We start from the raw sequence: 15,116 nt of genomic DNA on the forward strand, positions 1-15,116 counted from the left end.
AGCCCCCTCAACACTACCTACACGAGAGTGTCCTCTTCAACCTGACTACTATGTATGAACTGGAGTCATCTCGCAGTATGCAGAAGAAGCAGGCACTTCTAGAGGCTGTAGCTATCAAAGAGGGTGATAGCTTTAATACTCAGTGTCTCAAGTTAGGATAGATGATTTCCAACTAATTTTTCCCAGCAAGGCTGATTTTTTAAATTGTATATACTCTTGCTAATGTGTAAATGTGAAATAAAATTTATTCAATTATGAATATTCAGTGGTATTATTACAGAACCTGTCACCTCTAACAGGCCTGTCATTGCAAAGACTTTGTGCTGACCTAGAGCCAGCTTCATCCCTACAGGTCTGTTACTGTCCAGTTACTCTTCATTACAGTGCACTATGTTATATATATATGTATATATATATATATATAATCAACTACTCAGATTCTTTTATGAGAAAAACTGAATTTAACCTTATATTGTCTTGGTAATTTTTCAGTAGCTATGAGCAAGCCACATGAGCTTATTTCATCAGCTAAGAGTTATTGACAGAGTATCAGTATGTGTATTATGGAGAGGAAGTTCTGAATGCACCTCTCTTCATTTGCTTCTACTATGTGTGTCTCATTTTGTCCCTGTCAGACTCCTGAGTATTACACCTTTGTGTGTCCATGGCTGTCAGAGGAGGCTGCTTGCTAAACCACCATTCAGAATCACAGCATGGCCAAGATTGGGAGGAACTGCTGGAGGCCATCTCGTCCAAGTCCCAGTAGCACAGGGACATGTCCAAGAGCATGTGAGGGAGTCATACAGTCCTGCACAGTATCAGTTTCCCACAGTATGAGGGACTATACTAAATGGTCTCCCTGTACTTCCTTGATTTTGTGTTACTGTTAAATCTTTCAGATTAAAAGCTGCTGCACTCTGGCATTCTGCTGGGTAGAGAAAGCACTGGGAGTTGGAGTGGAAGCACAAGGGATTTCAGCTCAGTTCCTCTTCTTTCCCATTATCAAGTGAAAACACTGTGCCCGAAGTATTTCCCAAGGAAAATGGTATCTAAGGGTTAGGCCACATGAAGTGGAACCAAATGGGGTTCAGGACACAAGGCAATTATCAGTGATGCAGCAGTATCAGCATACACTGATTTTTGCATCCCTCAGAACACAGATTTTTGGAATCACAGTACCACTGTGATATCAGTGTATTTCACATCTCTGCCCACATTTTTCCCTTCATCTGTATTGTAAAGATTCAATGCAGATACTCCCACTCGTATAGGAACATAATACATACATCTGTTCATAGGGCAGTTTTACTGGTTTGAGATTTAATGTTTAGCAATTGTTTCTTGTCATAAATCACTGCCATGGGACAATTTTGTGTGTTACATTTTTTTAATACCATATCCATCAATTAATTCTCACTCCCTTTAAATAGCCCCACCTGTATTTTTAGGTAACCAGTAACTCATTTTTATGCTTGTCCATCTGGAGATACTGTACAGGGGCCAAACAGCTGTCCTCAAAAATCAGGTTGTTTCAAAATTTCTGCAGTCTAGACATGAAAAGAGGTAAGGATGCTTTAAAGTTGCTAGTCACCTGAAAAGGCATAAGCCTACAGAAACAGAATTTGCTCCATTTTTACAGTATATTTCTGTTTGACAGGCCATACTTGTACACTGAAACAACAGTTATGTACCAATCAACTGAAAAAATATTAAAGCAGTTGGTATTTCTGTTTCTGACGTGGCCTGTAGGTTGCACAGCTGGATCTGAATTAAACTGGTGCAGCACCTGAGTAGACTTGTCCTAAGGTACCACTACTAAACTCAAAAATTAAATACTCCATACCACCTGCTTCAGCTGGGCTTAAACACCATTTACATAACTTTAGTGAGTATTAAAATAGTAAACTAAAAGTAGTTACATTAGCATTCTTTATGAGGTTTTACATTTGTTTTAAATGCTGCTAGGATTTTAGACAAGGTTTAATGTTGGAACCCCTGGCTTTAGAGAATTTCAGTCTTTCAGTGCTGACAGGTAATGATCTTCAAAAGCACACTGCATTTGACCTGAGGCCTTGGGAAAGGCTTCCCAAATTATGGGGTAACACTGAGATTGTTGCTGTGTAATTAAAGTTATGTCACTGGGTGGAATATGTAGAGATGTAGAAAATTTAGGTTTATGGGATATAGTGATACATATATGTGTGTAACAAGATGGAGGATTTTGGGTGTGGGTTTGTTCTTCTTTTCCCCTTCTTTTTCACAAATCTGTGTGGTTTACTTTTGGGTCAAAAAACGCGCAGTGCGGATCATAAATGAATAGTTGCTGGGTTATAAGTAAAAATAAATTGATTGGCATTCCCTAATTGGATAGATTGGACTTTAAATGGCCTTGGAAGGTAGAACTCAGGGCCATTTTCCACCTTGTTAACTAAGAAGCACATTCCATGCAGCTGTACCATAGATAAGAAAATAATAAACATCGATTAGAAGAAAAGCCTGGCGCCTCCTGTGTTTGAATGCAAACTCCGAGTAAAAGAACTCGCAAATCAGCGGCAAAAGAAACGAGAATTAACAGTTTAACAGTAATTGGACAGATTCTCAGTTTACGCTGATAGCTGAAGTTACTGTAGTTTTCAGTTTGTTACACCTGTTAATCTAATCAGGTATGTTACTCCCTGTACTCATTTTGATATTCTAGTAGTATATTTTCTCCAGTATAGGTCCCTTTTCTTAGTCATGGGGTTTCTTTGGAGATGAAAAGAACTCTGGTATGTGATGACCATTGTTCTCAAAGACATTGAAAGCACTGAACAACTTACCAGGACATGTAGTGATAGGACAAGGGGAAACAGTTTTAAATTAAAAGCGAATAGGTTTTGATTGGACATAAGGAAAATATACTACTTCTTGGTGCAGCACTGGAATAGTTCACCCAGAGAGACTCCCCATCCTTGGATGTGTTCAAGACAAAGGCTGGATGGGTTTTGAGCAACCTGTTCTAGTGGGAGGTGTCCCTGCCCTTGGGAGGGATTGGACTAGATGATCTTCAAAGGTCCTTTCCAACCTAAGTTATCTGTAATTCCCATTAAAATTTTTTACAGTAATATGTAAAATAATACAAGAGAGATTCACACACATTTAGCTGAAGTGTCAGGAAGCTTCATTTGTCTGTTCCAATGCTAAGTGAAAGTAGCATGATCCATCATCATCCAACATGCTGAAGCCACTTGCCTCTTTACAACTGGAGTAAACTTCCTTTTTGATTCAGTAGTGCCTGATACTGCTCATGTCAGTGACAGTCTGTATTCTGACTGGCAGAGAATAAAAATTTATTATCCTAGTCAGAGTCAAATAACCATTAAAAAAGAAACACTCTGAAAACATAATCTGTGGAGATGCTCACAGCTTTTACCAGCTAGGCTCGTAGTTCAATGCCTTAGAAAGCCTTGGGCAGCCTAGAGAGATAGCACGGGCAATCCAGCATTTCAGTAGCTCTAAAAGCAGCAAAATGGTAGCTGCAAATCTAATACCACCAGTAGAAGCAAAGAGGGAGCAATATAGCTTTTGGTTGCCAATTCCTACAATTAGAAGCTTTCAAATAGAGACAGAGACAAGATGTTCGCAGAAAGGGTGCAAGCAAGGAGGGCGGCCCCCCTCTCGGGCCCTTTCTTTTATTCGGAGAAGGAGAAAGGGGAGGACTGGGGGCAGACCCGGGGTGAGCGGCCAGTCAGACACTGCTAAAGAGTTTGAGTTACATTTGGTTTTGCCCGCGCTTGGAACAAAGGAGTTCAGAGCACATGGCAGAGGCAAGTGTCTTGGGGAGGGGGAAGGGAAGCTCGGAACAGGCAGCAACAATAATCCCCTGTTCTCCAAATTTCTGTACATTCTAATTCATGTGTATTACTACATAGGTCTCACTTCAGCATGTTTGCTGTGTTCTTATCCGTAGAAGCTTTTACTCAGATAAAAATGCCATTAGAGGAGACTTGGACTGGGTGACCTCTAAGCTCAGTGAGCCATTAAACAAGTGACATCCTGGTAGACTTGCAGAATAATTAAAATTTAAATGCAAAGGCATATTATCACTGCTGGATGTATGCAAATTGTTAACTGTTTATGAAATCAAGGAAAGACTGTCAATGTCACTTTATGGTTTGGATTTAACATATATACAAGTTGAGTGTTTGACTTCCCTATATTCTGCCTGTTACACATCTGAATGCTCTATATGATGTTAAAACATTAAAGCTAAGGACAAACTCTGTCCTCAAAACATTAATTATACCAGGCAATCCTGTTAAATTCAATGAATTCAGCTGAATTTAATGAGGGTTCCTGGTGTAAAGGAGGGCAGAGCTCAGTTCTAAAACACAGCTTGCATATATCATCTGGCTAAGTGAGAAAAGCTGTGGAAAGCAGAGCCTGAAGGAGCTGATTGTTGTATTCAAATCTTGAGGCTTAATGTACCTTAACAGAAGTTTTGCATTTAAATTTCCACTTTTATTAAAAGAGGAGAAAAGAAGCTGTACTTCAGACATTCAGATAATTACATTATGCACAGAGACTCTGGTCCTCAAAAGAACTTGAGCACCTATCTGCCATTTCTAATACCTAACTGCAGTTCCGGTGATAATGGCATCCCCTCACCAGCTGTCATTGATGTTTTCCTGGTGCCTCAGTTTTCAGACTGGACACATTAAGTGTTCCCCAAAGGTATGTGCAGACACGCCTGGAACTCCACAATGGACTTCAGCCAGTGTACTGGAAAGGATGGTTATTTCTTCACCTACCCCATCCTTCATGTCAGCAGGAGCACTCTGCACAAGCTGGATGAGCTCACTGACATGGTGGAAGAACTCACCCAGGCAGCAAACACCATCTTCAGATACATCTTCATCTGGAGGCTTTCAACACAGGCATGTGCTGGGAATTACTGCGCTGCCTGGGTAGGCTGCTGGGTTTTCTGTGCTCTAGGCCTAATAAGAGGTAGCCCCTCTGTGAAGCCTTTGCTGCAGGTGTTTTGCAAATCCAGTCGGAGAGGGGGATAAGCAGGGTGTGATCTGTGTGCCCAGCTAAGTTACGTCTCTCTCATTTGTATGTCAGCTGATGTGCTTAATCAACCACATGCGCTGGAGCCGTCTAAAAGAGAAGTGCAGGATCTGTGGTACTGCATCACTGGCTGCAGTGAGAAACACGCGTTCCCTTGCTGCTTCAACTTGCAACCGAGCAACATGGGAAAACAGGACGGAAGCATCAAATACAGATGTAAATGTATTTCAGACAGGCAGAACCCAGCAGGCAGGGTCAACTTCTCTGAGGTTGCTCAGGTAGCAACCATATTGCTGCAGTCCTGAGCAGAGGCTGGCGAAACTAAAGATGTTAGAACAAGGTGAATTCATCCAGTAGCTCACACCTATAATAAGAGCTCAAAGGAAGATGCCATCCACCTCTTCGACCCTGCTTTCTACCCACTTAATAGAACATTGAGGAAGAAATTATCTTACCAGTGAGGTACCTTACGATGTAGGAACCTGCACAGAGTTTCTGGCATTTGAACAGCAGTTCTGTAGTGCTGAATGCAAACCAGCTCCAGCACTAACTTTCAGGAAATGGTAGCAGAAAGCTGCTTTCCCACTTAGTTCTCCCAGCCAGTTTGGGAATTAGAAATTCAAAGATGCTCATCTTCAAGAGGTGTGAGAGATGGTCACAACCCTGGTCTTAGGGAGGAAGAGAAAGTTGTGGATGGGGAAAGATGCTGCCTTTCCAAGGTGTTCTGGATCAACACCAAAATCTGGGCAGTCATCTGCAGATGTATATTATGTATGAGAGTCATTAAAATTATCCACCTGAAAGGCAGCCATAATGGCTTACAATTTTCCCCCAAAGAGGTGAAAAAATTGGATGTTACTTTTTGAGGCAAGGAAGGAAGGGGGGAGAAGGTTCCTCTTCGGCTTTGAAAAACTGTCAAAACAGTTAGTACTAAACTGAAAAAACTGAAGTAAAGAGATGCAGAACTAGAGCTGTTTATTAGAACAATTCCCCCCCAACAACAACAATCCCCCCCAAAAAAACCCCATTCTTTGCAATGCAAGATGTGAGCAAGTACTTCAAATTCTGGGACACACTCCAGTGGCAGGCAGCAGGCTCGTGCATAACCTGGCCACCACTTTGTTTGTGCCCCACCACTTTGTTTTGTTGCAGCATCACCAAGGACAGCTCACCTCTTTCCCATGAATAGCGGGTCAGCTTTAAGTTGCCTGAATCATTTGGGAAAAAAATAAGCCTGAGGGTGGACCCAAATCAAATTCTCCCAGCTCAAATGCCTGTGATCACAGGGGAAACCAGAGTCCAGAGCTCAGCTTGGCTGCTCTGGGCTGTGTCCATGACCAAAGGCAGTCCCAGAGCATACACAGCCCAATTTTCTACCAGCCAGTATTGACAGGCACAACAGTTTTTAATTGGTAGCCTGAGAAGCAGCACAGAGAATGAAACAAAATTTATACAGGTATCCCAGAGAGAACTGCAGCAGGGGAGGCCAGAATTGAAAGAGATACACAGTCCTTTAACTGTTGAATCTTTCCCCAAGCATTTTTGTTTGTAGAATTTTGCTTCTTTACCTTATCTGGCTATTTATACAGTTAATAAATAATGAGAGCTAGTGACTCAGTTGCACAAGACCAGGTTTCTCAAATTGCAGGTATAGCAGAGTATTACCTTTTTGCCACCACACAAAATGTTTTGAGAATCAAGCTGTAAAATCACAATGAGTGCAGCAAATCAGATCAAATCTGGATCTTTGAGCCAGGAATATTTAAATTGTAACACTAATTCATCCCCCAATAAGTTGATATGTTTATTTGACTTCAGGAAATAGAAGACAACAGGCAGCGACCCTATTCTCAGACTTCTTCCCCTGTTTTGGGGGGAGCGGAGGGAATTGAGAATTTCTATCGTTTTCCCAGGAAAGACTCACAAACAGATGATGTAATTTTCAAGCATAGCACAGGTCAGGTCTACTGCTTGGCCAAATATCCAAATCCACAATTTAGCCACAAAGAAATAGTCTTCAAAACAGTGCTCAGCTTTCATCTCAGTCTTTATGTGTGCTGGTGTTTGCCAGCTGATATTAAATGACTGCCTTTGTCAGGAAACTGTCCCTTCTCACGAATTCCTAGTTCAAGCTAAATCCTGGAACCAGAAACCTGGCAGGAGAGTGCCTGTTCTGCCAGTAGGACCCGATGCTTTGAGTACATGAAGATTTGTACTTGTCAAGTTCAGCAGCCAGGCCAGGCAGCTACCAGCTCCCACAGCAGCAGGTAGCAGCACAGCCCCCGGTCTCAGGCAGCCCAGAGCGAGACACCCACCACCAACAGCATTTCCCTTCACCTATTTTTAGGCCCCCCCAGTGGATGTTACTAGTTAATGACCAACTGGCTGTGAAGTGTCTTTTCATTAAAAAATCCAGCCAAAGTAACTTGCCCCAGGACATATAACAAGGGAGTGCAGCCACCAGTTTGCCCACCTAAATTATTAAAAATCAGACTGTCCATCCACAGTTTGCATTGAGTCCCCTTCAGAAGAGCTCTCTCAAGATGTTCATGAGAAAATAGGGTATATGCCACTTTGGGAAGGTTTGTATTAAAGCAGAAAGTAATACACAGGTACCAAAAAAAGCTATATTTAAACATCTCAATTCAGTACCATTTCTCCTATTTTTTTTTTTAAACTCTTATCCTGGAGGAGCTGAAATATTTCCTGTGCCTGAGTTAATGCTGCCAATATGATGTTGCTGGAACTACTTACATGAATTTTCATACTACATCAATATACCAAGATTTTCCACTATCTGTGGTAAAACAGAACCATGTTTTTGGACCAAAAATCGATTTCACTTTGCACTTGGAAGAGTGGGGGGAAGAGGGGGGTGGGGGAGAAAAAAGAAAAAAAACTACAAAAATCACCATGAAAATAACATGCATTTTTCATCGGAAGGAATGCCATGCTCTCCTTCCCATCTCTCTCCACTTTCTGGAATGTTTTCTATTAATATTAACATTTTTTTTCTGCCCAGCTGTTTCCTCCCACTGCTATCTCCCACATAACCTCTTTGCAGGTGTGGAATCTTTATACCAGTCCCAAATTGCTTTTTTCCTGGCTGACAAAAACCGCTTTCAGAGTGCAAAGCTTTCACCCTTTCAAAGACACCTACAGCACTAAAGGGCATGGACTCCGAAGTGTTGACAGTCAGACCCCCGCAGCCCCTGCCACCTCTCAGCAGCAGAATGCATCGTGCTATGAAAATGATGAACGATCTGCAGTGGGGTGATCGTGTGTTATTTTGACAGCCAGGAGATGGGAGCTGTATCGGGTGTATATATTCCTCCAGAGAGGCAACAAAACAAGGTGGTTCAGTCCTGCTTCCCAGGTCACATCCTACATCAGCGAGCTGCTGAAAGCAATTGCTGTGGGCAGCTGCTTTACTGTCCATCCCTCATCACCACTCCAAACTGTAAATCTCTCCTGAGGAGAATGCATTACCTGCTCTGTCTTCCTGGGCGCTCCCCCAGCCTGTTAGGGGATGGCTGTTCTGCAAGTGGGGGTTCCTGAGGGCGCACACTGCTGCCTCCACCTCTCCTTTTGCAGAGAGAGATCAAAACAGAAAGGCCCAAAGGAGGAATGAAAGGTCTCACCTTGGCTTCTGTTAAAAAAAAAAAAAAAGGAACCAAAAGCTTAGAAGGGGGATGAATTAGATTGGATACCAGCACCAGGAGAAAGCAGTCATTTTACTTTACATTCTGAAACCCAATTTTCTGCGGCATATAAATCAAAGGAATAAAATCTGCTGCAGGCAATAACTGTCATTTATTCCTGTAGTTGTACCTTGAAAAATCCCCAAAGTTTGTTCTGGGAGCAGGAAGCTCCAGTGTGCTGTACAAGAGGACATTCAAGTGCTCCCTCTAGACAAGTGGCACACAAATCCCTGAGCTGGTAAGGCACATGTCACAGCACAGCCTCCCCCATGTGAGTCTGACTGAAGCTAAACTTCCTATTTGCTCATAACACTGATTTTTCAGACAGGCTTTTGGACCACAGCACAAAAGCCAGTCCTGGCTGCATGGAGATCTGGGTGGGTTTGCATTTGGCAAGCATGAGTTGTGCCTGCACCCCCTCCCATAAACTGAGCCCACACTGGCAGACTGAAGGGTCAGCTGTCTCCCCACATCTCATCTAGCTTGCAACCCAAACCCCAGGAAACATGACTTTTCACCCCTTTCCCCCTTCCAACTTTTAAGTTTAGTACAATTTCATTTCAAAATTGCAACTTCACTTTTCAGAAACGCTTAGAGAAATAAAACACCTAGAAATGGTTAACAGTAATGCTGCTACAAAGTGAGAAAAACAGTTTCCTACTAAAGAAGGGCTGTGTACACACTCATAGGGAAAAACAGTGGGAAGTTCAATTATCCATCATCTGCCACATTAGGAAGAGCCAGGTAGGGCCATTTCAACCTCTTTCTAGAGCTGTTTATTTAGGAGACTGTGAGGCAGGAGCTTGTATCTGGCTGAAATCAGCACACAGGCTGCAGTCAGCTCATCATCCACTGAGAGCTGGAGCAAGCAGTACATCTGCCCAGCTGACATAATTCATCATCAAGAAGAGCAAATTCATCCCAAAACGCTCCAGTGCCCTTTGCTGGGGAGCTCCACGTCCTGTATAAGCACAAGGCATTTGCTGAAAACCAGCCTGGTGTGCCTAAGCCTACTCTTCTCCCTCTCACAGCTCAAGAAACGGAGGCACACCGTCAGTAATTTGTCCCATGTTACAGAACAAATCAGTGCCAGCACAAGGAATAAAAGCTGATTAACAATTACAGTAACACTGTTGTTCAATGTGTCCTAAATGGCAGCACAAGGAATTAAAAAAAAAAAAACAAACACACAAAAAAATCAACATACCTAGGTCAAAGTAATTTTATTAATAAATTGCAAGAACAATTTGCTACATTTTACTGAGAAAACCACAGGTTTATGCACCAGGGCAGAACTTGGAAAGCTGCATACTAAAATGCCGATTATGCAAATTTACCTTATGAACATTTTTAGACAAGAAGGAAGCAGGGTTTATTTTCTTTAATTAAAACCAGAATCCTACGTAGTTCATTAGCATGGATTCTGAGCAAAATGAATATTAATGTAGCCCACCTTTCCCAATTCCACCTGCCAGAAATATCAAGGAAAAAAAGGTTAGAAAATGGATTCCTGAGCAACAGTAAGTGCAACTAGCTAATGTCACTGCAAGGCTGCTGGCATCTTTGAAAGGTCAGAGAGATCAGGAAAACCTTTTTGAGCATAAAAAAGCAAATAACACTGCCACCTTCAAAAAGGCAGACAGAAGATCTGGGGAACTTCAGGCTGCTCAGCCCCGCTTCAGTCCCCAGGACTGTTATAGAATAAGCCATTATGGAAGGTGTTCCAGGCACAAGAAATACCAGGTGATGGGGAGCAACCAGTCAATGCCAATTCACCAATTCAAGGGCAGATTCTGCTTGATGCCGACTGCCAGGGGCAAGGACTGGCTCTGTGGCAGAGGGGACACCATAGGCACCATTCACCTTGACTCCAGCAAGACTTTCACTAGCATGTCCCACAGCAGCCTCGTAGCCTGAGGATGTAAACTACGGAGCCAAGAACTTCGGGTCCATTGGGCTCAAAACAGTCAGTGCTTTGAGCTTAACTGTCAGGTGGTTACAAGTGACAGCCCTCAGTCACCAGAACCAGGGCAAAACATACTGAACATCTTACTTAACAGAAGGGAGCCCAGCCAAGGGCACTGGTTTGCGCAGCCTGGAGAGGGGAAAGCTCAGAGGAGACCCAACTACAGTTTCCTGCTAGAACAGGGACTGTGAAGAAGACAGAGCCAGACTCTCCTCAGACAGGCAGTGAAAGGGCAAGAGACAACAACTGCAAGCTGCAACCAAGGAGTTGGCCATGAAGAACAAATGCTTGGCCATGGGAGCAGCTAAGTGCTGGAACCAGCACCCAGACAGGCTGTGGGACCTCCACCACAGAGGGTTCCAAACTTCAGGGTCTTGAGCAACTTGGTCTAGCTTTAAATCTGGCATAGTAATTCACAGGGTTGGACTAAATGACCTCCAAATGACCTTTCAATCTAAATTTTTCCATAATTCTGTGATTCCAATTTCCCGTGTAAATACAAGTTTAATCAGTGAAAAGCAACAAGGCACATTTATTCTGATGGGGCTTCAGGACATTCCACCTGTCAGGTCAGGTCAGGTCTCAGACACCATTACTGTGCTTCATCAGCCAAAAACTTCATATATTGTTTCCGAGCAGGAAAATCATCAGCCGGCCTGTTGTACGCAGTCCAGACGGGTTCTCCAACAAACAGCCTCATTGCCTTCACGTAATTCTGCCAAAGAACAAGAAGTGACAAGCAATTTAAGAGCTCCTTTTCGAGGGATCTTCATTCCAAAGCTAGGGTTTCATTTGCACTTCTGCAGAAATTTTTGAAACTATTTCATGATGGACTGAAAGCTTCACACAATCCAGAAAATAAAAGCACTATACTGCTGTTCCTGCTCCCGGTGCCTGCCGTGGGAGACTCTGGCATAATGCAGTGATACATTGTGTCATGATCAGAACCTCCAGTTCAGGCAGAGGCAGTACTTCTCCCTGTTTCAAAGAAACCAAAACCATCCCGTCTTATCCAAATCTTTTGCACTGGATCCACAATAATCAGCAGTGCAGCATTTAAATCCTATTTGCTTAGTTAAACAGCAGCAACCAGAGTACCCAAGATGTTTACACAATGCTTTTGGGGAATACCAGAAGCTTTGAAGTCAGAGCCATAAAAACTGAATGGGGAGTGCATAAACTGCCCAAAACATAATGCTTACAGGAAGTGAAAAGTCTCCAGATTCCAACAGGAAAAGCAACAGCCTCTCACACCAGCTAACCAAAAGTATGCCTGGTGCAAGGTACAGCTGTGGCAGCAGAAAATTGGATTTTACATCCTGCAGAAGTGCTCCAAACCATGGGGCTATGGGGAACTCTCCTCTTCTGTCCACTACACTACAGATTTAGACCCTACCTATTCTATAAAACACAGATAGATTATTATCTTACACCCAGGCGTTCAGCAATGGTAAGAATAAAGTTAGGTACCAACAGAACTTAGCTGCAAAATGCAAGGGTCTAGAAGCACCTAAAGATTTTACTTTGAAGATGCTTCTGGACTAAAGCTCCTGAAGTAAACAAACATTTAAGACTTCTTGGGGATTCAACCATAACCCCTGACACTTTCTCTATGTAAAGAAAATGTCTTAAAATAGTAAATGCAGCTTATTCACTGTGGATCTCAAGATGCAGATGGGAAAAGTCAGGTTTTTCACCAAAGCAGCAGCATCTTTTTTCACATGTATGAACACTGCTATCTGGACAGCTGATTCAAAACAAAACCATTCTCAAGGCTTCACCAGAGATGTGATTTTGCCACACAGGAGACAGCACGTTTCCCCATTTTGCAGGGGTAATTCCGTTACAAACACATTTGTAAAAGCCCACAAGAAGAGAAACACAGATCAAGACATTGAGTGCAAATCTCATGCTCCCACTGACAAAAATACCATTCCAAAAGAGGTCACCTCCTGTGAAGCCAGCATCCAGCTTAGCATACAGTAGTTGCAAGTAGTGGCTCTGGACCCTTAAATCCTTCTTTCCCCAAAGGTGAATTTAACACTTGTGAAAAATGTCACTGCTATACACAGACATGCACTTCTATCCCTACAAAAATACTCAACAAGGCAACACAGAAGGATCCATCTACACCTTGTCCGCCTCAACCGACAGCTGGGGCAATTGTGGGAGGGTCAGCCCAAGGCTTGATATGCCACAGATATCATGTGGCCATGACTTACAGCTGACAAGGAGAAGCTGAATTTGTGACCTGGAGATGAAAGGTTCAGATGCTGTGAATTATTTAGTATTTTTCATTCTCCTCCTTCATATCTATTTTGCTAATGAACTGCAAGTCTCAGGGCATGTAGTTACTAATGTGATATATATTCACATGGATTTGTCATCAAAATTTACGGTAATCTACAACAACATACGTTCTCATCCAGTGTAAATCGGTGATATATGCCGGCAGGGAGGGTTATCATGTCTCCTTTTTCCATGGAAATCCGAATCCATTTGTCGTCCTTGTCTCGAACATCAAAATAGCCAGATCCCTCTAAGATGTAGCGAATTTCATCATCAAGGTGTAAATGTTCTTCATAAAATGTTTTTATCTAGGAATAGCAAATATTTCTTAAAACTACTGAACATGGGAAAACTGCAAAGAAATCTGGTAGAAACATGTGGCAAAGCAGAGAAAGGCTTTCAAAGGGTAACTGTGTTTTAACTAACAGAGGAGACCAACATAGTTAAGATGGCCAAGCCGGCCAGGCAGTCCCTGTCTCAGGACACATCTAAGCAGGCTCATACATTTCCTTTGGAGGACAGAACTCCTCTGACAAGAAAAGCAGCTCTAGCTGTACATAACCATTCTCTGAATAACAGTAATGCTTACACCCATTTGAAAGAGAAATGGATAAAACTTCCCACTGCAGGATTTGGTCCTTGCATGTGCTCAGTTTGATCATTTTGTGCCTTTTTTTTTTCCCCAACATGCAATACCAAAACAAAGCTATAGATTATCCCCCCCTTTTACACTGATGTAGAGCTGAATTAGCTGCACCGAGTACTACTACTGTCTGTGAAAATGCAGTTACTGCCAAACATGGCCCATCTACAGCAATCTGATATAAAGTGTGCCATGCCTGCCCACACACAGTGAGACCCAGCTCCAGGCTCTCTCGTCCAAGGCAGCGGCAGCACCATTCTCTTTTTTTCTGGAATGGTGAATTCTTCTTCTACATGCACAGAATATAAAACACATTTTAAAAGTACAATTAACGAAGAACTGAGAGGGTTAGTGCACAGTGAGCAGTGCAGTGCCAGGTACCACCACCACCTGCTCAGGTCTGGATGATATTCAGCCACACTCGTGCAAATGTCCTTGAGCCAGAAGTGATCTGGCACAGCAGGATGAGCAAAAGTCCCTACATCTTGTAAAGAATGTGTTTCTGTCAGATAAAGCCTACCCAGGATATCTACCTAATGAGTTACTACCTAATTCACCTTTTCACCAAGATAAAACAACTAGAACACAATGGACTTAAAACAAACTGGTAAATGGAAATTTAATAAAAATATGAAAGTGTCATTGGGCTGCTGTCCTCAAGTCAGAGCAGCAAGCCAGCAGCACCTGGAGGCTGGGATGAGAAAGCTCCTTCAAGGAGGCTCACTTGAACAGCACTGAGCTGTTATGAAATTGTCAAGGTTCCAACTCCCCAAGGTAACAATCTTCTTGTACAAGGAATGTATCCCTCCAATTCTGTAGGGTTAACACTCACTTTAAAAAGGCACATTACGCAGGCAGCCATTAGGACGTTTTAGCCTTCAAAGCCCAGGCCCAGCTGGCAGCCACTTGCCAGAGAGGCTCTCTGAGGACAGGTCAGCATTGGCAGAACTCTCCTGGTAGGAATCTTAGTTTTGAAATGACAGTGATAGAAATGATCCTCAAAACCTCTGAAAGCAATCTACAGAAGCAAAAGACCTCTGCTATCTTTAAAATAATATCAAAAGGTCTTTTTTAATGTTAAGGACTTCGGTACAGGATGTATTTTAGACGTGGAAGCCTCATCCCTGTGTCCTGCTGGCTGTGCGGGTGTCACACGCTGGCCACACGCTCCAGCGGCAGACGGAGCGGAAACCCGCAATGAAAACAAAGTTTCGCGCACCTTTTCCTCATAATTTGGAAGCTTGTCCTTATGTATGGTCACTATATCCATCCAAGAATAATTTTCTGCTCTCCGAATCTCTTTCAAGCATGGATCAGTCTCATAGTTATCAGCATCCAACTAAAAAAAAAAAATAGGCAGAGAGGGAAAGAAAAGAGCATTCGTACGCCATTGCTTAAGGCGGAACTCAGGGAACTCGTGGGAATCTCGAGGTGCCGGGAGTGCCGGGGCGGGCCGGTCCGCAGGGGG

The 15,116-nt window shown here is 42.9% G+C and overlaps 2 protein-coding genes across 2 annotated transcripts in view; one reads left to right on the top strand and one right to left on the bottom strand.

Annotated features, from left to right (window-relative positions):
- TRAPPC12 (trafficking protein particle complex 12) overlaps nucleotides 1-1,592 on the top strand; it is a 49,947-nt gene extending 48,355 nt beyond the window's left edge. Inside the window, 2 exon segments of the mRNA XM_008641755.2 lie at nucleotide 1; nucleotides 4-1,592. The exon segment at nucleotide 1 is cut by the window's left edge and continues 78 nt beyond it. Coding sequence (XP_008639977.1) covers nucleotide 1; nucleotides 4-161 — 159 coding nt within the window. The 3' untranslated portion in view covers nucleotides 162-1,592.
- Nucleotides 1,593-9,948: 8,356 nt separating this feature from the next.
- ADI1 (acireductone dioxygenase 1) lies at nucleotides 9,949-15,055 on the bottom strand. Its single transcript, XM_017745067.1, has 3 exons — nucleotides 14,868-15,055; nucleotides 13,134-13,313; nucleotides 9,949-11,431 (listed from the first exon to the last, which is right to left on the bottom strand). The coding sequence occupies exons 1-3, from the start codon at nucleotides 14,916-14,918 to the stop codon at nucleotides 11,309-11,311; spliced, it is 354 nt and encodes a 117-aa protein (XP_017600556.1). The 5' UTR covers nucleotides 14,919-15,055; the 3' UTR covers nucleotides 9,949-11,308.
- Between the last annotated feature and the right edge of the window lie 61 nt (nucleotides 15,056-15,116).

This window comes from Corvus brachyrhynchos, unplaced genomic scaffold (genome assembly GCF_000691975.1).
Source record: "Corvus brachyrhynchos isolate BGI_N302 unplaced genomic scaffold, ASM69197v1 scaffold116, whole genome shotgun sequence".
Lineage (NCBI taxonomy): Eukaryota > Metazoa > Chordata > Aves > Passeriformes > Corvidae > Corvus > Corvus brachyrhynchos.